The sequence below is a fragment of the Anastrepha ludens genome, chromosome 2 (genome assembly GCF_028408465.1).
Source record: "Anastrepha ludens isolate Willacy chromosome 2, idAnaLude1.1, whole genome shotgun sequence".
Classification (NCBI taxonomy): Eukaryota; Metazoa; Arthropoda; class Insecta; order Diptera; family Tephritidae; genus Anastrepha; species Anastrepha ludens.
Window position 1 is genome coordinate 49,448,403 of NC_071498.1, and position 23,576 is coordinate 49,471,978.

Here is a 23,576-nt window from a genome sequence, read left to right on the forward strand (position 1 = left end):
AATGACATCAATCTGATGAATCGCAGTGAGGACATGTATAATAACCAGTTCGTAAATTGGCACACTTTAGGTGCACAGCTCGATCGCATACATTGCAATGAATGGAGTTGTTTCTGCTTAACTTTTTCGGCATTGCACCTTTGCAGATGATATATATACAAACAATGCATGAATATTGCGAGGTACTTATGAAAGATGCGTTAAAACGTCGAAAAAAACGGTGTCTCACAACTCCCCACATTTGTTGTCTTACAACTCCCCAAATCGTTTTTTTTTTATAAATGGCCGCGTAGTCATAAACACATCGAACGTTCGTGCCCAAGTGAATGTGTAAACTCAAAGCTAATAGCACAATTAATAATTTGTATATATTAACATTTGCAATTTGCTTCAACAACTGATCGAATGTATCGCAAAACAAATGATGAAAAAACTTACCGAGAAATTCCAAAACACAGTAACTGGAGAGACGCGTCGAATGCGTGTAAATATGACCAATGCTAGCTGAAAAGTGAGATCGCATCGAGAACACTTGTTGACACTTAAAATCGAATGTAAACAAATGAATAAAGCCGAAAGGTAACAATGTCTCACAACTCCCTGTGTCTCACAACTCCCCATTTTCCCCTACCTGTATCCGCATCATATGAAATTATAATTCTGAATTATTTATATGTTCACCTACTAAACAGGGTCAGACACATTTACGTTTTGGATATTGCAGCAAGTTACACTTCTACCTGACCAGAATATACCACTACATACTCGCCATTTGTCGACCTTGTGAAGGAACCACGCAGAATATTAACGATCTCTTTACTGGCCTTCAGAAACTAATGCTGAAAATAGTGAACCACGTAAACGCAGTCCCCTGTCAGCTGTTACGATCAAACTAATGAGAACCCCATGTAAATGAAAAATTCATTCCTTCCGTATCGTAGTATCGTAGATTTTATCTAAGGATTTTTAAAAATTCCCGTAGAACCCTGTCAGTTGATTGCTCTCTCACCACACAGTGTTGCCAAGCAGTACATTTCGAAATCATTTATAAAATAAACTAAGGAAAAATATAATTTTTAATAAAATAACTTAAAAACACTGTTGAATAATGTTAATTATAGATAAATAAACTATTTGCATTTGTTGGTTTTTGGCTTTGGTTTATTAAACAATGAAAAATTGTAACTGATAACGCGGATGTGGGAAAACGCGTTTGAACCCTGCAACAAGCAATGGAACGCGTCAAGGTCAAAAAAGATTTCCATCACACAAATTTATTTTTATTTAGTAAAAAATTTGTGATTAAATTTGCGCCACCTCGTATATTAACTTTGTGGTAGCAAAAAATCATTTGTAATCAAATGTAACAATTTGCCTTTTTTCATTGGTGTGTTTTTAAAGTGTTGTAGAAAACGAAAAATTACTAAATTTTTCAGATATTTTAGACATTTCATGACATCAATGCCTGGAATGGTCCGCGTGAACTTCTAGCTTTAATGTATGGGTTAATTTACATACAGGTTGTCAAGAATATCTTTGCATAGTGAAGAAAAATTTAAAATTTTAGGTTTGATCGAGAAATCCAACAACAAATAAAAAAGCAAACAAAAAATTTATGCACACATTCCTTTACTGTATTTGTCTACGACTATTAGGTGCCAACAGTTTCTAAATAAACACACACATTACAAAAACAACAACAAGAAAAGATGTTTACTCTACTTAAAAAATGTCAAAAAATCTTTGCACAGCTGATGAAAACAACAAAAAATGCAGTTATTTTCCGCGAATTTCATTCATTTGGGTTTTTTTGCAAATGGTAGGGAATGTGAAAGATATGTTCACCCTCAAAATTAGAACTGTATATAATAAAAAAAAATACCAGTCTAACGGTTAGACGCGATAGAAGTGAAACCTTCCGTAAAACAAACAGAGAGAGAATGAGACGAAAGCAGCATTAGGGGCGGGATAATTATAGGTTCATTATAATATTGCTATAAAGTTCATATTTTATTTTCTTCATTTTATTATTATTCATCCTCAATGTTTTCAATTTCAACAAATGATACGAGTGGCTTATGATAGCTAAAATATGATACAAATGCTTTGGTTTCGATGTTGTCAACATGTCTTTGAAATACCGCGTCAATGGTTGTTTTTGATCGTGTTGTCGATTCAGTGCGATTGTTACACATTTTTAAATTGAATGTTGTATGAGAAAGTCAATTGAAGGAACCGCTGTGTCCAATGCAAAATTTACGTTAAAATCGCCACTTAAAATCATTGGAACTTTATCGTAATCTTTTCTAAGTATCCGCGATACTTCTGGTGTATACTTTATTAAATTTTCGTGAATGAATTCCGTGATGCTATTTATTGATTTTTTTTTTCTGTCGATATTCACGACACTTTTCTGCATTATTTTTCGGCATAATTGCGGTAAATATTTAAAAATGAAAATATTTACGAATATAAAAATACACACGCGGTTGCTTTTATGAGCGTCCCCAGCAAAACCTGCGTGACCGAAACTCTAACACAATTACATTTTTTTGAATGTTACAAACACATATGCACGCAGGTTTTGCTGGGGCGTGACCGAAACTCTAACACAATTACACATATGCACTCGTATTTGTTTGAAAATCGACTTTGTTTTTTGGTTCTCCGTCACCTTTGGAAAATGTGTAAACAGTAAGCAAACTTTATTCAAATATTTTCCCTCATTTTTGCATCAGTAAAATTAAACAAACGCCGTAGCCGAATGGGTTGGTGCGTGACTACTATTCAGAATTCACAGAGAGAACGTCAGTTCGAATCTCGGTGAAAACACCAAAATTAAGGAAAACTATTTTTCTAATAGCGTTCACCCCTCAGCGGGCAATGGCAAAACACCGAGTGTATTTCTGCCATGAAAAAAAGCTCCTCATAAACATATCATAAAATAAAATAAAATAACTGTATAAAAAGAATTTTTTTCTTGTGATTCGAACCAAGGATTTTGGATCGGAAGCTCACATTGCTAGTCGCTCGGCTACCGCGCCATGCTGTCGGCGCTGGCGTAAAAGTTATTTAGTTCGTCGCTACGTTTATATCAACATATAATATAACGCTTCGTAGCCAAGAGTGTCGCTTTTTTCGTTTCACTTTTTCTCAAATCACTCCCAACGATTCTAAAGAAGTTTTCACTTCAATAAACCGTGCTGAAAATGAAGAAAGACTCGAGTTGAAAGGATCTACAGGCAGACCAAAACAAGTAACGCAGCGAATTGAATGTAAAATTATTAAAGCTATTTATAATAGCCCGCAAAGCAGTACAAGAGGATTAACTCTTCAAGTGGAAAAAGACTACGGGTTAAGAGTTTCTCATGAAACTGTTCGAAAAGTGTTGCAAAAATACAAATATTCTTCTAGAGTGGTTAGGGAAAAACCCCCTATTATCAGCACAAACCGTTGATAAAAGATTGCGATTTGCCACCGAGCACATATCACTTCCCACAAAATACTGGGATGACGTTATTTTCTCAGATGAGACGAAAATGATGCTCTACTACCATGATAGACCCCAGAGAGTTTGGCGTAAGCTTCTCACAGCACTACAAAACAAAAATAGCATCCCTACCGTAAAGTTTGGGAAACTGTGAGTAATGGTTTGGGGTTGTACATATATCAACAATGGGAGTGGGTGAAATCAAAATTTTGGACGAAATAATGACCAAGGAAGTATATCTTGATATTAAAAAAAAAAAACGAATTGACTTCCAGTATTAGAAAATTCGGCTTTGTTGACCCGGAAAATTCGAACAAATTTAAATACAAATACTATCAAGATAATGATCCCAAACATAAATCTTATTTAAGCAGGTCCTGATTACTCTACAACTGCACCAAAGTTATTAACACTCCCGCCGAAAGTCCCGACATTAACCCAATCGAAAATTTGTGGGTTCATTTAAAAAGAAAGGAAAAAGATCGCCAACTAATAAAACTGAATTAATAAGATTCATCAGAAAAGAGTGGGGAAAATACCATTGGAATATGATATTCCGAAACTACTTAAATCAATGCGAAGTCGTCTTCAAGTGGTAATCGATGCCCAAGGAGGACATACAAAATATGATCCCCAAAAGACTGCATTTTTTGTTGTTTTCATCAGTTATGCAACGATTTTTTTGACACTTTTTAAATAGAGTAAACATCTTTTGTTGTTGTTGTTTTTGTAATGTGTGTGTGTTTATTTAATAACTGTTCGCGCCTAATAGGACAAGTAGACAAGTACAGTAATGGAATGTGTGTATACATTTTTTGTTTACTTTTTTATTTGTTGTTGAAATTCTCAATCAAACCTAAAATTTTAAATTTTTCTTCTCTATGCAAAGATATTCTTGACAAACTGTATATTATAGTCGTAATGGCAAATTAAAGCTGCCGCCTGTTTACCATATAAACCACCTACTAAAGCAGACTTGTGATAAGGTGCTACAATAACAACAACAAGCAACTTTTTTCTCTTCAAAGTGTTTTGTGTATTTGCAGTCATTTTCCTTTTAGTTTCCACATCACTTTTCAAATGCACATACGTACAAACAAACACATATGTATACACTTTCAGTTACTGAATCGCTTGTAGATATACACAAACACATGCATACATGTATGTACACTTCCTCTGCTTTCGAATGCGTCAAAGTAGCTAAGTAGTATATGGTAATATTTAAAATTAGATACACATAAATTTGCAAAATTAAATTAAAAAAATTACAATCGTTTACAATACACTTTCTAAATTATTTAAATACGCTAAAAAAATCTTAAAACACTATTTTTCTCAACAATACTTCAGAAAGCGTTAAATATACCTCAGAATCCGAAAAATATAATTTACAATTGACGATTCTCAAGTGGGTTTAAAGCTGACCAACTGCTTTTCTGCAATAAAATGTAACTGCAAACTATTTCTGAAGTATATTTAACGGTTTCCGCATTACTATTGAAAAAGATGTAGACACATATGCTGAAACCAAAATGTTTCACATATGTAGCTAAAGCGTAGAGCAAGTGTCAATTCCGAACTTAACTACAATACTTAATTTTTTATTAGCAAAACTTTACATTTTTCTTTTAATTATTACATCTGCTGCCAAAAAAATGCCTACTTAAATTCGAAACAAGCATGCCAAATTTTGCACATTTTTTTATAACTCTACATACAACATAAATACATACATATCTACTGTTTGCACGAACAACAATCAATGTAACACGTAAGCTGTCAATTACAAGTACATAAAAAAATGTATACAACTTTAAATATTAGATACAAAAATAAATTTGCTTCTATAAAATGTTTTACATTATTAAGATTTGCATAATTTAACTAAAAAAGATATACATATACTCAGCTAAGGTGCATTAATATATTGTAGGAAGTCTATTAACGCTCACGCTGCTCTGTTCTAGAAGAGATAATTTTTCCCCCCGCTGACAGATATTTAATTTTTATTTAACTTATTAGCAGCCTAGTTTTATGTTAATTTTCCACCTTTCCAAGCTTTTAAGTAACGCTACCGGCATTCGTACCGCTGCCAACACAGGTGGTATTGCTACTACTTCCACTCTGTTCGCTCTCCAGCTGTGCCAACTACGCAGCCATTTTCGGTTTGTGCACCTCGGCGCGTTTACGTATCGCTTTCATGCGTTGCTTGCCATAGGAACGCATGAAGACCGCAAAGAATACAACCAATATGCCGAAAATACCCAACACAGAAATTTTGTGCTTGTAGATCAAACAGGAAAGTAATATCGCAAAAGCCTAAAAAGAGAAGAAAACAAGAAGCACATTGCTGATAAATATTTGAATGTATGTATATACATACGTGTGTATCAAACTCTGCGTGGATACAACTGTTAGTATTTTATACAAAATGAAAAATAAACAAAATGCGCAGGTAAAATATATTATGCCCTGTGGGGAACATTCATGTATATTTGCTTTTATGAGTAGTGTTTTATTTTTAATTCGTTTATAGAGATAGACAGTTCCGAGCGGCGGATATTTTTATGAGGAGCTTTTTCATGACAGAAATACACTCGGAGGTTTGCCATTGGCTGCCGAGGGGCGACCGCTATTAGAAAAATGTTTTTCTTAATTTTGGTGTTTCTACCGAGATTCGAACCAACGTTCCCTTTGTGAATTCCGAATAGTAATCACGCACCAACCCATTCGTTGTTGTTGAATGTTTATAAACCTCAAATTTTGTGCGCAAACCACTTTATTATTAACCTAAACCGCAAAAGCGTCCTCAAGTCTCTAGGCGGTGGCACTTGAGGTAAAGATCGATATTGATTGACTGGCCAGTTCTAAGCTACGCAGGACCCGAGGGGAAGGTTGCACTGCATAGCACCGTCTTCACATGCCACCTTAAACTCACCCATCTAATATTCCTTTCTCTCTAATTCCACCCTGTTTCCTGAACCTACCATTAAATGAGATATACGACGACTACCGATAACTTTATTTCTCTTGTCAGAGTTTCGTCAACTACTACAAAAACAACCTCTTCATATGAGCCTTTTTAAGACCACCAGTCGGCCTGGGTCGACCGTTAGATGATCAACAACGTGTGATGTGTTGTGTTAACGGATATAATTACAAACAAATTGATAGTTTCATTAATCTAAGCAGGGTTTGGTATGCGCATAAAACAACAACAACAACAAGCCGACGAGATCCAGGACAAAACGGACAGACAATTGCTGGACCAGACATTCAACGGAAGACCCTTACCACCTTCTTAAGCTCCCGACAACCGAATGCCGAGATCGGAGTCCAACCACCACCTACAGCAGGTGAAGAACGCCAGCCATTCCCACGACAGTCGGTTCTACGTTACCGGAACGACCCGGATTTATATCCGACCAAGGACTGTCACTCCAGCAGCATTCTCCGCACATACATGGGGAATGATTATGCTGCTACAACAACAACAAGAACGCCAGCTTCCCGTGAGACTCGTGTAACCTTGGTATAATTACGTTCTGGATATTGTAGCAGATTAAACTGCTACTTATACAGAATTGACCGCGACATACCAAACATATGTCCAGCATTTGAAAACACCCCACACGTCACTAACCACCTTTTCACATGCTCCATTAATCCCACTCATCTAACACCTCTCTCCCTCTAGACTAGACCCACCCTGTCGAAACAGCAAGTTTCCTGAGCCTACCGTTAGATGAGTTAGACGAAGACGACCGGTGATTTACACTACACTGACAGGGTTTAGAATGGCCGCTACTACAACAACAACATCAGCCTAGTTCTGAATAGAAATTTAGCGGCATTTTCGCATATTTCCACATCCATCTATCGAAACCTTCCTAAGAGGATTTATTTTCTTTTCTGTTTACTCTAATCATAAACAAACTTCGGCAGGGAATATTTTTTGGAAAAAAGTAGTTACTATTACAAAGAGGTAGCCCGTGCAGATTTAAAACCAAAAAATTACAGGTGGATACCTAAATGTTGAGCACACATTTTCTAATATAGAAATTTGAACGCCAAACTTGCATGCATAAATATTCCAAAGCAAATTGTGTGTAGTACCTTTTAATTCAACGTATTTGTATTTAATAAAAATTAAAGCTATTTAGTCAAGCCTATTTAAACGCCTTTGTTAAAAAAAAAATATGTGTTCTACTTTCTACTGGATTGAAACAATGAAAATGTTTGTCAAACATTAAACCCCCCATTTGAAATGCCAGCTGTTTCAAGTTTTGTTGGTATATAATTCACGCCTGGAGTACTAGCTGCCGGTAAGTGCTAGAAGCCTATGCACGCTGATGTTTAAGTTACGCAATATAAACATACATACACACATACATATTTATAAGCATATTGTATTGATAAACTAAAATTCATAGTTTACCTTAGCATATTCAAAATAAATTAGGTCAAATAAATTGGGTACACACATTCCACCACACACATAATAACTCACCTGCCGTAATGTCATGATGATCGTAAATACAACTGCACCAAACACAGATATTGTATAGAAAATGAATAATTGACCCACAGCCGAACACATGGAAATTGTGAAAGCATCGAGTATGAATTTTGGATGCTATAAAATAAACAAAATTAATATTTTGATATATGACGTTCTTTATATTATATTATATATTTCTTGCTCACCTCACTGGCAAATTCTAGCGAGTCTATGAAACTTCCTTGCAACCACAATGAAGTAGCTGTAAATATGGTGGAAAACAAATTGACACCTGCCATCATTTGCAGTGAGGACATTTCGTAGTTCTTGAATAGATCATCTTGCCAATTTGCTGTAAAACTGTCACAAGTTAAGTACATTATGAGTAGAAAGGTGCCAGTGAATGTGGTCACACTGCTAGCTTTGGTATTACTCGCTGAACCAGTCATAAAAAATATCATTCCAAGTGATATTAGCACAGCCGATACATATTCATACCAATCATATTTGTTTTTCGATATAATTTTTCCCATTAACATGACGGGTATGATTTTGCATGCCTTCGCTAGCACCTGCGTAGGGAAACTAACGAATTTGAGCGCCTCATATTGGAACCATGCACTCATTATATTCGAAAAAGAGGCAAAGGAATACTTATAGAGTGGTGTACAATGGCGATTGGATGATCGTTTGATACGTAGCGTCACTAATGCACACATAAAGGCAGAAAAACGATTGCAGAAGACAAGAAATTGTGAGTCTTTAAAATGTGATGGTTGACCAGCGTAATTGAAATATTGTTGTGTCATTATTTTCTCCTGGAGTACACCCCACGTTAGATAAGATACCATGAGTCCACCAAAGCACCAGAACAGTAGTAGCGTCTCCTGAGATTTTGTGCGTTTCTGCGCTCCATTAGGCGTTGGTATCGGTTCCATTGGTTTCCGTTCCATGGATTCAGAATAGTCGAGTTCTGTACCTGGACTGCCGGTAATGCACATACTAACAGCAGCATAAATGCATGTTTTTTCTGCTCCAAGGGAAAAATAAAAATGTATATTTATATTGTTAAATGCTAATTTAACTTACCACTTCTCTCAAGGTATTTTGTGCGTTTAACATATTTGTAAATAAGATAGCCAGGTACAAAGACGCAACTGTAGCCAAAACAATTGGCTATAAGTTTCAACAACCACGAGTACTCTTTGTTTGCTTGGGATTCCACGAGCTGCGAAAGTGTAGCGTGTGTATAATAGCCACCGAAGGAAAGGCGTAATATGTCCGAAAAGAAGTGTATCAATAGAAGAGCCGTAACCACGAAACCGCTATACATATGAATAAAAGGAGGGTAGAGAGAAAGAGTCAATTTAAATTAGTTGAAAAGTTATTAAATATAAATATGTTTTTATTTACAATTGCTTAACCACCACTCACCAAATAACAACATCTGGCACCATTTTTGCCATTGTAACCTTTTATCCCTCCTTGGTCTAAGATATACTGGTGATAAACTCGTATTCTGGTTAGTTTTGCACTTTCGAATCCTCACACGTCTTCGATGTGTCAACTCCTTTTTCACTGCACCTCAAAAATTCAACTACTTTTAATTTGCTCGTTCAGTTGATGGTCGCATTCACAACTAATCTGACTGCCCTTAACGATACAATTGATATTGCTTAGCATAGTCGCTGCCTTGGCAAATTTCGTTCGACTAATGAAAAAAAGTTTTTTTGTTTGTTGATCAGTTTATGCCTAGCGGCGTCAAATAACAAATCCAGAAGTTCGATGATCGCTTTTATTGCCGGCCAAAATACATTAATAGTTTTCTGGATATCTCGGTGGTCAAAAGTTCACTGCCCTTATCATAACACAACTGGTTTTGCAAACGAGATAAATAGTATGCACAAAAAAAAACAGATCAGAAAAATATGTTAATATGCTAACTCATTACTTCTTTCTCACAGAACTTGTAAATATTTATGACTTAATAAATGAGCAGTTGCTACTTACAAGAGGTAAAGCAGTCTAGTCGTTGTATCTTTGCCAAATTATGCCATTCGTGTCTACCTGATGCTGCCTCTACAACTGCTAATGTTGAAGTATGTGTGTTGGTGCTGTGCTCTAAGATCTTAAGCGGGGCTATGAATGGGCCCCAGCTCCACAAAAAGGGGAGCTGTAGAAGAAAACTTTCTAACTTGGTCAGTTGTCAAAAAACAGCTGTTTGTGTAAACAACATCGGCCTAATCAGCAGTTCTTCCCATGTAGGGTTGCATTTCAAATTAAGTGTTAAAATGGAAACGGAACGTGTGTCAGTAGGGATTGTTTATTTGGCTCATATTTAATTTAAGTTTGATGACTAAATTTATCATATTTTCATATGGTGATGTTAATATCCGTGTTGAAAAAGTTCGTTTCCAACCACATTCAAATTCTTCTGGTTTTTATTTTTTATTTTGTTGAAGACATAACCAATACCTAATATATTTTGATTTTTATATATTATGAAATAATATAAAATAAAAAAAAAATAAGGAGTAATAACTAAAAAATTTAATATATCCGATGATAGCGCCTAAGCGCCAAGTAACGAAGCGCCACAATGGCAAGCTTGGCAATTTGATCCGTTGGCAAAATAAATTTGATATTTTAATAATATGTTATTCCACTGAATGAAATGGAGCTAGTTTGTGTAAAAAAAACATACCGCAACACTTTTTGCCAATTGATTAATAACTGCCAACTAATATACTGCGAATAATACGTTCGGCCGCCGTAGCCGAATGGGTTGGTGCGTGACTACCATTTGCAATTTACAGAGAGAACGTCGGTTCGAATCTTGGTGAAACACCAAAATTAAGAAAAAAACATTTCACTAATAGCGGTCGCCCCTCGGCAGGCAATGGCAAACCTCCGAGTGTATTTCTGCCATGAAAAGGCTCCTCATAAAAATATCTGCCGTTCGGAGTCGGCTTAAAACTGTAGGTCCCTCCATTTGTGGAACAACATCAAGACGCACACCACAAGTAGGAGGAGGAGCTCGGCCAAACACCCAAAAAGTGTGCACGAGCCAATTATATATAAATATAAAGAAAAACGTCAAAGTAAAACCTAAATACCATACATGCCGGCAAAGAAAATAGGATTGTATACATAATTCTAATATAATTTTTGTTAGATATTACTAATTATACATTCATATTACAGAAAAAAGCGTGTGTCCATAAGCGCTTTGTCCACCTATTATATGTATGTATATATACATTGGCCGAGCTCCTCCTCCTATTTGTGGCAGGCGTCTTGATGTTCCTCAAATGGAGGGACCTACAGTTTCAAGCGAACGGCAGATATTTTTTATGAGGAGCTTTTTCATGGCAGAAATACACTCGGAGGTTTGCCATTGCCTGCCGACCTGCCTGGGGCGACCGCTATTAGAAAAAAACCTTTTTCTTCATTTTGGTGTTTCACCGAGATTCGAACCTACGTTCACACTCTGAAATCCGAATGGTAGTCACGCACCAACACTTTCGGCTACGACGGTCCGAATATGTATTGCAGTGATAATTTTTTGAAACCTCAGTAAACGTCGTTTACGGATTTCTTCCAGCTGTTTATTACTAGTAGCCAATTGCGCAATTAAATAAGCTATTCATATCGTAAATAATAATTAATTAAACAAACTAAAAACTCAAAAATATTCCACCAAAGCAATTTCTATGAAGAAAAACCTTTCACACCAGTATTGACAGCTGATTGTCAATTTTGCAGGTAATCTGCCATATGTGAACGGCTAGATTAATTTTGTGGATTTATTGCTATTTACTGCATATTTGAACGTATTTTATTCATTTTGCGCGAATGAAGAACTTGGTGAACTCTACAAACATTTGTATGTGGTATATAAGAGTCATCGAAATAATAATCCCAACATTGATAAACCGATTTTGTGGCGCCAAGATTATTATCGCATTATCATCTAAAATCGCTTTCGTCAAAAACAAGTTTACAAAAACAAAATCCATGATTGAAGTTAACGAATAATACTAAAACAAGTTCGGTGTCGAAATCCTTCTCAGTGAAAACTCTTAATGATTTTAATATAAAATTTATAATTTAAAGCAAAAGTGGTAAGCCTATGAGCAACTCTGATTGCTGAATCATCCTTCGGATTTTTGCTGATATATTCACAAGGAGTCGCCATCTTTCTTTTGCATCAGCACCAGCAAAAATTCAAGCTTGTGAATTTCGCAAGAATAGTTAATTTTCTTGAAAATAACTTCAATAAATAAAATAAGAATTTATTCATATTAAAAATAAATATACTTCCATAAACTTAGCTGGAGCGCCAGCTGAAATTCTTTGCGGAGACTTCCGCACTTCTTCAGTACGCTGAAAACGTGAAATTGCTTTAAAATTAAATTGGATCTAAGTCTACGTATTTTCTTCAAGGTAAGATTTAGTAGATATTATTTTGCTTGTATAGATATATATTAGAGATAAATTAATTATTGTCCGCCATTTTGTATACGACGGCCTTGAGGTTTTTTCGTGCATATTTGCAAGCAATGCGAGTATACATACTAATTTTAGATGCATGCTAAATGGTGATATTCATTACAGAAATAGATAAGTTAAGTCACTGCATATAAGGTAAATGTTAGGTCTTGTTGTTATTAACAAAATATAACTTCTCATACACCGCATACAATTTTAGTCTGTTATAAATAAGGCTTTTCTTTTATATACATACATACATATTAAACAGAAAGGGATAATTTTAGTCTACACCCACTTTTTGCCTTTTGCGAGGTACATAATATGTAGTTGTGTTTCTTGATAAATGTATGCATTTGAATTTCTAAAGGAGCAACAACCATGATACAAAAACTAATTGAAATTGTATTACAGGTAGTAAGCATAGGCATATGTTTTAACAAGTATTCGTTTCGAATTTTCGTCTATAAATACTGACGTTTTTTCTTTACTTTCAGTGTTAAACCAGGCAAGCTCCAGTTTAAATCAAGCGCGTATTAAATCGAGTGTATTAAACAATTCAATAAAAAAGAAAAAACCAAGTGAAAGTTAATAAGTAACCATCGAAAATTTCCATAATGTCTGCATCAATAAGTAAAATTCATGTAACGAATTCAACCGGATTGTCGTTGAATGAACGTTTCACTGCAGTGCAAGATCGACGTCGTGATGTTCCGGAGCGAGTTTTGCGTCCTCCAGCTCGTGATACCTCTGTGGCTAATCGTCGTTTACTGCAGCAGTTAGCCAGGAGGCATAAAATGCAAGCAGCCCTCAAATTGAAGCGCGTACGTGTTTATAAAGTCTCGAATTTTATTATCATTTGAAGCGAAACAAAATGCATGTGGTTGGCTTAAAATAATTATTTCGAGTTGAAGGAACACAACGGAGGTTACTAGTCAGACAAGCTTCTTACCAGTCTAACTTCAATGCAATTTTATTTTGAACATTGCTTGTGCTAAAACGGAGAAATATACAGATGAGATCGTCCAAACACCCAATTCTATAAGTATTGCCTAATGGTTTTCGAGTATGTTTTTGTAATACCTCTATGGAGCAGAACATAGGATGATATGGAATCAGTTACAATGTTAAATTTATTACGCTTTCCTGCAAGGTTGATTGGTATCAGTTATGAATGCATGACGATGGGGTATCTAGATACGGAGAGATGAGGTTACAACTTTAATGTTAAAATACACAGCCATTCATGTGTGCAGAAAAAATTGAATATATATTATTCCATGGATGTTTCAGCAAGCAAATAAAAGTGGAAAGGAAATATCCGTTGTGCCGTAATCACAAATGGAATTAATTCGTAACGTACACCAAAGCAGCTCGTTTATATTTGGCATTATTTTGGTTAAAGCTTACGAAAATATTCACCGTTTTCCCCCAACATCTACGTCAGTTGTTATATCGCCAGTATAGTTACTAGTGTGTCTACAGTGACTGTTCCTGCAAAAATCAACACCAACATCTTTAATACCTGTTTGTACTGTCCAGCAAAAACCCGATTGCAAGTAATATTATCCGGCATATCATATGAAGTTTTTATCCGTCCCTGTCACATATGTTGGAACATTATGCTCCAGCTCACACCATTTACAACACTTATAACTAGCTAAAAACCTCCCAGTAATTATTTTCTACGTTTCACTCTCGACAGTTATAGAATTGGGTGCTAGATTTGAAACATATTTAAACCTGCCTAAAAATCGATACACTTTCTAAAAATGATTTTATACTTGCATTTCCCTGAGTTTTCGGGAATACAGAGCATAGCGAAAACAACAGCCAACCAATATTGCTCGCTTAAAGTCTTGTAGATGCAAACGAAAGGAAACAAACGAATCATCGTTTAATTTTGAAAAATTTATTCTAATTCACACTATGTGTGGATCTTACAGAGAAGCATGCGCCCCATTGGAGGAAGCGTTGCCATGAGACGCGGTTCTATAAAGGCATTGCGTGTAGCAGCCAATGGAAAACCGATCCGAACCAATAGCCTGACCACCGTTGCAACGTAAGGACTCAATATCTATTTATATTTTCTTGCATGAATTTACTGCAGCTGCCACAATAGAAAAAGCTTTGAGTTGCGTCTGTAAATGCCAAAAACTAATGGAAAAAATGCAGGCCCACAAAACTTACCGAAGCTATTAAATTGAAGTTTTTACGTCAATTGTTGCAACTGCGAATTATTCAAGACCTTTTGAACGATTGCTACAATATGCATGCCAATCAATGATTTCTACTTTCTTCACTCCTTCATACATGATACAGAATGGAAGCCGATTTGATAACTAACAGTCAGCGCGCCATAAACAGATCCCAGCGACGCTCAAATTCCGTTTCGAACCGTTTAGGCTCGCGTCGTCCGTTGGTCGGTGGTGCTGCCCAACGCATTGCACAACGACGCATACAACGTACAATGTCCGGTTCAGGTATGATGAATGAAATGCAGAGACGTGGTCGTTCTCGTAGTCGTTCTCGCGCCCCCGTAGCGGTCATAAATTTGACACGCAGTCGCTCACGTAGCACAGGTCGCGGCATACCGGTAGGCACACAAATGCGGGGCCGTTCACGTTCACGTCAACGTACACGGAGCCGTGTCAACACCAACGCCAACACCAGAGCTAATTTACCGATAAAAGCCCGTTTGGGTTTGCGTCCAGGAGCTATTGCCCGCCGTCGCCGTAGTACAAGTGGCATACGTGGCGTTGCACAAGGACGCATACAGCGTAGACGCAATTCAAATTTGGCTGCTGCAGTTGGCGGACGCGCTGGCCGTACACGGGGAAGGTAAATTGCAGTGTGACATAAAATAACTTCCGACTATACGAATAATATATCCTGTATCTTTAATTTTTTGCAGACCAGTGGTTAGAAACGCAAACGCAAACGCGAATGGACGTTCTCGTTCACGTACACGGAATGGCGCACAGGCTCGTGTACAATCGCGTGCACGTTCACGCCCACGTGGGGGATCTGTGGTAGGTCAGCGCAATACAGGATCGGTTCAGGGTGGTCGCGCTCGTGGACGCAGTCAACAGCGACGAGGAGGTCGTGGTGCAGGGATACAAAGAAATGGTAAAGCTAATGGTAGTAGTAATGGACAACAACAACAACAGCGACGAGGCCGCAGTCGTAGTCGGGGTGGACGTGGCGGTCGTAGCCAAGGTAAAAACAAACCAATGCGTGTTGTGCCTGGGCACACTGTGACAGGAACTTCGGCATTTGAGTGAAGAGGACCTTACAAATAAAATTGTATATCTTTTTAAGAATTGTTCACTAAAATTTTTGTTTTCTTTTATTTAGGTAAAAACGCAAAGCCGGGTGTTGACAAAGATAAGCTGGATAAGGAGTTAGATCAATATATGGCAACAACAAGAACTGAGAACAGCGACTATCTATTGAGGAATTAAGCCATCTATGGATAGAAAATAACCACCGTGAGATATTTAGATTAGTTAAAAAATTAATATTTATTAGTCATCAGAAAGAAGCTTAGGCCTACTCTAATTAACATACTCGTATTTGTATCTTATTAGTATGTAAGTTTGTTTTATTAAAAAAAATGATGCTTTTAATTTCCGATAAAGCAAGGTAGCAAATGCTCCTCTTAAATTAATGTATATATTTGAAATTAATTTTAATTAAGAACAGTGAGTTCTTTTAAAACCTTTAAAAGGAAAGCGGATTTAAGTTAATTTGTTAATATATTGAAGTAATGAATAAATATATGTATTATGCAGTTACGAAAGTGCATAAAATATGTTAGTATTTTGATTTATATTCGAGTTGTTACGGTACGTTGCACTCCAGTGTCGGGGATCTGCTATAATTTGTGAAGCTTAGGGCATATTCAGAAACGCATTATAAACGCGCAGTAATTGCAGCGCTGGCAGCACTGCCAATGTGACAAGTGTTGCAATTGATAGATTGGCAGTATTAAAATTTTTCCTGCAAATAATGCGCGACGTTTCATACAAAAATGGCGTTTTGGAACGCGATGCATTTGCAGTACTGCCATATTTGTATTTCTGAACGCATTGCCAACACTGCAAAAGTACGTTGCGCATTATAATGCGTTATTGAATATACCCTTTTTCTGAGTTTTGCAACCAAGGTAATCTGATTTGATTAGAGGGATGAGATACTATGAAATATGTTTATGGAATCGAAACGACAGTGACAAATCTTGATCTTATTTTTCGTTTCATCTTAAAAAGAGCTACAGGCATACATTTATTTCAGCAGGTCGACCAAGTTTTTACTCTATTATCTTAAATAAAAGGTTCATTATATTTACATATAGGCTACGAGAAAGCTTTTGACAAAATACAACATAACAATCAATTTGAAGTAATGAAAGATTTGGACATAAACAAATATGACGTCAAATGTATGCAAAACTTATATTGGCTATGTTCAGAAACGCATTATAATGCGCCGTACTTGCAGCGCTGGCAGCACTGCCAATGTGACAATTCATGCAACTGATAGATTTGTTGAAAAATTGCAAATAGATTTGTTGCATTTATGAACGCGCTGTGCAGTAAAATGGAATTGTTACTAAGTTTGGTCATGGACGATGTATGTGAGGAAAAAACCGATAGTCTTTTATTAAATTTAAGAAAAAAAAACCCGTGTAAAGCTTAAAAGAAGGACATATGTATCTTGTCAAAAGTTTAATATCAAAACGGAAAATACCCAAAAATAAGTCTTTTTTTGAAACAATAAAATCGTTTCCCGAGGATATATTTTATTCTCACTTTATATACATATGTATATATATAATGTGATGAGTAAATTAGAAAATTTTCGCTGGGCGATGTTTCTATCTATTTTTAAACCTTTATTCACTTTTTTTACTTCATCTACGACCTTAGCCCAGAGCACGCTCTTTTTCCTCCTTCCCGACGTGAACTCGTTCTCTATGCTCAGTCGGACTCTGAGCAGTAATTTTATCTCCGATGTACTAAAGTAATCACTAAAACCAAGAAAAGTATAATAAAATAAAGTTTAAATATCGTATTTTTCATCAATTTTTGTATTAAAAGCTAAAATAAATAATTAAATACTCACTTTTCATCAGACATTGTACTAGCGTATTTATTGGCAGTGTGAAAATTTTTGCTGCAAATAATGCACGACTTTTGATACAAAAATGACGTTTAAGAACGCGTTGCATTTACAGTACTGCCATATTTGCATTTCTGAACGCACTGCCAACATTGCAAAAGTACGTTGCGCATTATAATGCGTTTCTGAATATACCCTATACAAAACTTATATTGCAATCAGACTGCAGAAATCAGATTCGGAGACAGCGCCACAAGAGAGACAAAAGTATACAGAGGAGTGAGACAAGGTTGCATTCTATCGCCACCATTATTTAATGTGTACGCAGAAAAAATATTTGAAGAAGCAATAAATGATGCAGAAATAGTTATTAAAGTTAATGGAATATATAATATATAAATAACATTCGCTAGGCAGACGATACAACGTTTGTAACAAACAATTTCCCGGATCTCCAAACTATTGTAAACAAAGTTGAAAAACACAGCAAAGACTTCGGGCTAAACATAAATATTGATAAAACCAAATTTATTATTGTAAATAAAAGCAGCAGAGACTATTCCAGACTAACCAGAATAGAAATGGCTAGAGCGGCCTTCATGAAGATCAAAAAGATACTGACACGCCGGGGCATACCAATCGGGTTAAAGACAAGATTTTTAAAATGCTATGTATGGTCAACACTCTTATATGGATGCGAGGCCTGGACATTGAAAATCGCAAGCATACACCGACTAGAATCTTTCGAAATGTGGTGCTACAGAAAAATGTTGAAAATAAGCTGGAATGACAAAATGTCAAATGACGTAGTGCTAAATAGAATGCAAACCGCTAGGAACATGTTTACGGACATAAAAAGGAGCAAAGTCGCTTATTTCGGACACATAAAAAGAGGTGATAAGTATGATATTTTAAAACTGCTGATGCAAGGAAAAATTGAAGGACAAAGAGGAATTGGTAGGAAGAAAATGACATGGCTAGACAACATCAAAGAGTGGACAGGTCTCAAAACAATCGGCGAACTAACAGCAGCAGCGAAAAACACACAAAAATATAATGACATCATTAATAATATGACCTGACAACCGTACGACTAAGATCATAATGACGTTTGTATGTAATCGCGAACATCCAGCATGGATACGCCAATTAAGAAGAAGATATTTATATGTAAGTGGCGCGTACCACCTTGTTTGGGTGTTTGCCCGAGCTCCTCCTCCTATTTGTGGCGTACGTCATAATGTTGTTATTGCAAGAATTTTGCGGTAATTCCTTGCTAACAGCTTTTCATTCACTGGCCTCGTCGGAACTTTATTTTCTCTTCTATATGGCAAAGCAAACAAAACGGAATGATGTTAACTCCGCATGTGATGTGCTTATTAATATGAATGCAGTTATTTCCGTAATATTAAAGAATATAACAAATAATAACAAAGATTTTGTTCTGGTTTTTATCCTTATTCTGGTCTTAGCGTTGAGTTACAGGATTCGGCACTCGAAGTGTAACCAACTTCAGAGCGCTCGCGCAGCTGATGTAGCGATGCACGGGCATCAGCTGTCGGTTATTTGGCTAAATGACAGTCCAGAGTATTGTTTACGAGAGTTAATGCGAAAAAAAGAAAATCAGTAATGGATTTCAAATCACAACCAGCGATTGTTCGTGAGCTCGAGCACCTTAAAGTAAATAAAGTTTTTGTTTATCGCACCGTTACTCGTTACAATGATACTGGTAGCATCGCGAAATGTCATGGAGGTGATCATCAAAAGACTGCAACGTTGTTGTAGCAGTAACTTTGCCCTGTCAGTGCAGTGTAAATCAACGGCCGTCTTCGTTTAGCTCATCTAACGGTAGGCCCAGGAAACTTGCTGTTTCGACAGCCAGAGGAAGAGAGGTGTTAGACGAGTGGGTTTGATGTGGCATGTGAATAGGTGGTTAGTGTCGTGCGGGGTTCTTCAAATGCTGGACACATGTATGTTTGGTATGCCGGGGTCAATTCTGGATAAGTAGGAATTTAACCTGCTACAATATCCAGAACGTGGGATATACGCGGGACTCTCGGGGAAGTTGGAGCTCTTCGTCTGCAATGACGGCATTCGGAGGTCGGGAGCTTAAGAAGGTGGTAAGGGTCTTCAGATGAATGTCGTTGATTGTCTGTCTGTACACTGTCTTGGAACTCGTCCGTGTAATTAAGGAAGAGCCTCCTGATATGCCTGTGAGGTGGCTCAGGCTCAAGCAGGTGTCTGCATGGGTGAGACCTGCGGTAACACCCTAGCATGAACTGCTTGCTGAGCAGTTTATTATGCTCCTTCACAGGTAGCATATGGGCCTCGTCATGAAGATGTTGTATTGGCGATATCAGTAGACATCCTGTCGCAGTCCTGATGGCAGTGTTTTGCCATGTCTGAAGCTTTATCCACTGCGTTTCACTGGTTCCAGGCGACCAGACAGGCGTAGCATAGTTTAGAATCGGCCGGCCAATTGCCTTAAATGTCGATAGCAACAATTCTTTGCCTTTGCCTCAAGTGCTGCCGGCAAGCGATTTGAGGACCTTGTTGCGATTTTGGACGTTAGTGGCAATAGTGGTTGTGTGCGCAGAGAAGGAGAGCAAACTATCGAAGGTCACACCGAAAATTTTGGGATTGTTTATTGTCGGAATTGGTGTTTCATCGACTTTTACCTTGAGAGGCAGTTTGACCTCCAATATCCAGGTGGTAAAGAGGGCCGCCGTGGACTTAGTGGGAGAAAGTTGGAGATTCCTTGCAGTGAAAAAGCGAGAAAGGTCGGTGAGGTAGTTGTTCACTTTGGAGCACAGGCCATCGATGTCATTGCCCGACGCCATTTTCGTGCAGCCGTCAGACTCACTCTGGTGGTTGAGGGAGTTTCGAGATATAGAAGTTGAACAGCAAGGCTGAAAGGACACCACCCTGCGGTACACCTTGCTTAATCCTCCGTCAGAGGTAATGGTTTGGACCGCTGTAACCGCAGACTACCCCTTCGTTTTCATCGAGCCTGGCGTCAAGGTAAATGCAAAATATCGGAAAAGTATTCTGGAGGTTGTTTTGAAGCCTTGGGTAGACAAACATTTCGGTGGCAGACCATGGACATTTCAACAGGACTCGGCACCGTCTCACAAAGCTCGAGTGAACCAAGAATGGCTAAAAAACAATGTTTCAAACTTCATACCGTCCACACAATGGCTCTCAAATTCACCAGACGCGAATCCTATGGAATCCAAAGAGAATAGGGCCATTTTGGAGAGCGAGATCCGCACTAAAAGATTCACCAGTCTCGAGGCGCTGAAAAAAGCCATTGTCCGCGAGTGGGCCAAAATACGTGCAAGCCATATTCGATCAGATTGCGATTCGTTTCTGGACCGTCTCAAGGCCATAATCAAACCAAAAGATGGTCATATTGAGTAAATTGATTCTTAATTTTGTATTATTTTCACACATTTTTTACTTTGAATTGAATAAAAGTAATTTTCCAAACTAAATTAATGGCCATTTTAATTCGTTATGTTGATTTAGTTTTTATTCAAGATGCTCTAATAAATGTTATATGTAATTGTGTGGTCATATAACGCAAATGTGCCTAGCTCACCAAATGCAGTAATGAAAAACATTTGCATAAATATAGGGTAATACCAATGTGGGTGCCGATCTTTGAAAACAATTATTTTTTTTAGTAATGCCAATTTTATTTTCAGACAATTGGCAAACTTAATCGTGGAGCGAAACTCAGTACAACAGCGCGTAAAAGTCATCCGAACAATTTTTCAAAATGGTCGTGCTGCTCGAAAGTAATGCCGGCAACACTGCTACGGTGAATGGTGAACGTTCTCGTGACATGATAACAAACTTTTTATGACCTGAATTAGATTACGTAGACTTAGACAATAGCTGTGTTCGATAACAGAAATAGCCATCACGAGCCATCAGTTCAAATATTGAGCGCAACCGAAAATTCTCTCCCGAAGAGAAGAAAAAGTAAAAAAGTCCGTTAACGGAAAATTACCCGTCATTTGCAAAAACTGGTAGAAGAAGGCATATCAGTTGAGTTTGTTTACAATTTGTGTGTTGCCCCTAAAAGATTACTTTAAATATTTTTTACGTGTTTTGTTGAAAAAATTTCCACTTGATCGTTTCTGACTATAAACCGCAAATTTCAAACTTGCGGAAAGGCAAAAGTGCACAAAATTCTAAATTCCATATAAATTAAATTTTTTGTTTACAATAAGTTTAGCCATATGCTTTCAGATCATTTGCCTTTCGTGATCGATAATTTTTGTTAGCTAAAATTTCTCTTGCATCGAACTGTTACTTTGCTCTCTCAATTTTCGAGCAACGTATAATATTTGGGTGTTAACGTAGGAGTTTGTAATGCATTAGGAATGATTATTAAACATTTTTGTCTATTATGTGGCTTCAACAGGACGGTGGCTGCGTATGAAACAAGGGCCCTATTGTCAACGAACTTCCCAGGACAACTTACCTCACAGAGCATCTTGCGATTAGACACCACTCCCTTTTTCTATGGCTACGTGAAAAGTATAGCCTATGCCAATCAACCCGAGATGATTCCAGAGCTAAAGAATTAAGTAAAAATGATATACAGCCTGAACTATGCTTGGGTTGTCAGAGAAGTCGTAGCGGGCATTTAACGGATATTATTTTTTATAAATACCTACCATAGATTAAAAAACCTGATAAAATAAAAAAAATTATTTCGACAAATTTTGTGGTTTGGTATTTATAAAGAAAGAATCTGCAGTTTTATTGAATCACCCTGCACATACAGCCATGAAATTCTAAAAATCTTGAAAATGTGAAGGCATTCCTAAAAAGGTCGCTCCTTTATTTACTTACATACATACATACGCATACAGAATGCACATCATCGGTGGTGGGTGCTTTGCTCGCTCATCCACTAGACAACGTTTTCTTTAAAGTATGGGAACAACAAAAAAACAAGACATTTTGTTACCTGATTAGAGCGACAATCAAAATGTTTATACGAGCATTTAAGGACTCATCAAACGTTTATTGTATACCTACTTGTGATTGGAGAGCCTACAAAAATGGGTTATACAAAATAAAACGGCTGAGTCATAAATATGTACATGCAAATGTTATACGAGGGTTGCTCTTTATATTTTAAGAATGGAAAATAAATAAAAAAAGTGCGTGTAGCGTAGTAGACATAACAGAAGTGAAACTTTCAAGGCAGACAAAGAAAGAGGGAGAGACCCGAGAGAGAATGAGAGAGAAAGAGAGAGAAAGAATATATATCTAAATAAATTCACAACATTCGCAGAGAATACAAATAGACAAAATTTACAAAAAAACGGAGAAGGGTCGACTGGTGTAGGTAAACCCCGCACAAATTACCGCAAGGCAATACCAATAAATCCGGAATGGATAGCACTTTATAGTGCGCACAAGCACTAGCCAGGAAACGGAAATAAGCGCCAAAAAGTAGGCACCAAAACAAAACGCCCGCAATAGTAGGCACCAAAGAAATGTAATGCCAAAAAGTAGGCAACAAAAATATATTTCCTACAAGTTTGCAGCAACAAATAAGCGCCAAAAAGTAGGCGGTGTTATTTCTCGCTAGAAATTAGCAACCATAAGGGAAAACTCAGGAAAAATAGCTTAACTCTTTCCGGGGCGCTGGTATAAAATTTATACCACTTATTTAAATGTTTTTCCTGCATTTTATGCGCATTGGTATAATTCTTTTACCACTTATACAGGAAAATTTAAGCTTATATTTTCTAAAAAAAAATATAACAAGTGTTTGAAAGAGATAAATATATATGTTTTTTACGCGCAAAATGAGTAGAAGAAGTATTAAAGTGTTGCTCAGAATTTATCATATTTTGTAAATAAAAGCACGTGCAGCATCGGTTTCCTACAATTTTAATAAAATAAAGTGTTTATGGATTAATTACTCAGCCAATGGAATAA

General features: G+C 36.9%; 2 protein-coding genes across 2 annotated transcripts; one reads left to right on the forward strand and one right to left on the reverse strand.

Moving 5' to 3' along the window:
• Positions 1-4,120: 4,120 nt before the first annotated feature.
• On the reverse strand, positions 4,121-10,212 carry LOC128870692 (adenosine 3'-phospho 5'-phosphosulfate transporter 1). Its single transcript, XM_054113274.1, has 6 exons — positions 10,005-10,212; positions 9,429-9,867; positions 9,084-9,319; positions 8,201-9,024; positions 8,004-8,129; positions 4,121-5,812 (listed from the first exon to the last, which is right to left on the reverse strand). Exons 2-6 carry the CDS (start codon positions 9,458-9,460, stop codon positions 5,642-5,644), a joined length of 1,389 nt encoding a protein of 462 aa, XP_053969249.1. The 5' UTR covers positions 9,461-9,867; positions 10,005-10,212; the 3' UTR covers positions 4,121-5,641.
• Positions 10,213-12,161: 1,949 nt separating this feature from the next.
• LOC128870708 (serine/arginine-rich splicing factor 4) lies at positions 12,162-16,299 on the forward strand. The gene is made up of 6 exons (XM_054113275.1): positions 12,162-12,440; positions 12,983-13,309; positions 14,432-14,547; positions 14,808-15,326; positions 15,400-15,704; positions 15,843-16,299. Exons 2-6 carry the CDS (start codon positions 13,103-13,105, stop codon positions 15,947-15,949), a joined length of 1,254 nt encoding a protein of 417 aa, XP_053969250.1. The 5' UTR covers positions 12,162-12,440; positions 12,983-13,102; the 3' UTR covers positions 15,950-16,299.
• The last annotated feature ends 7,277 nt before the right edge of the window (positions 16,300-23,576 follow it).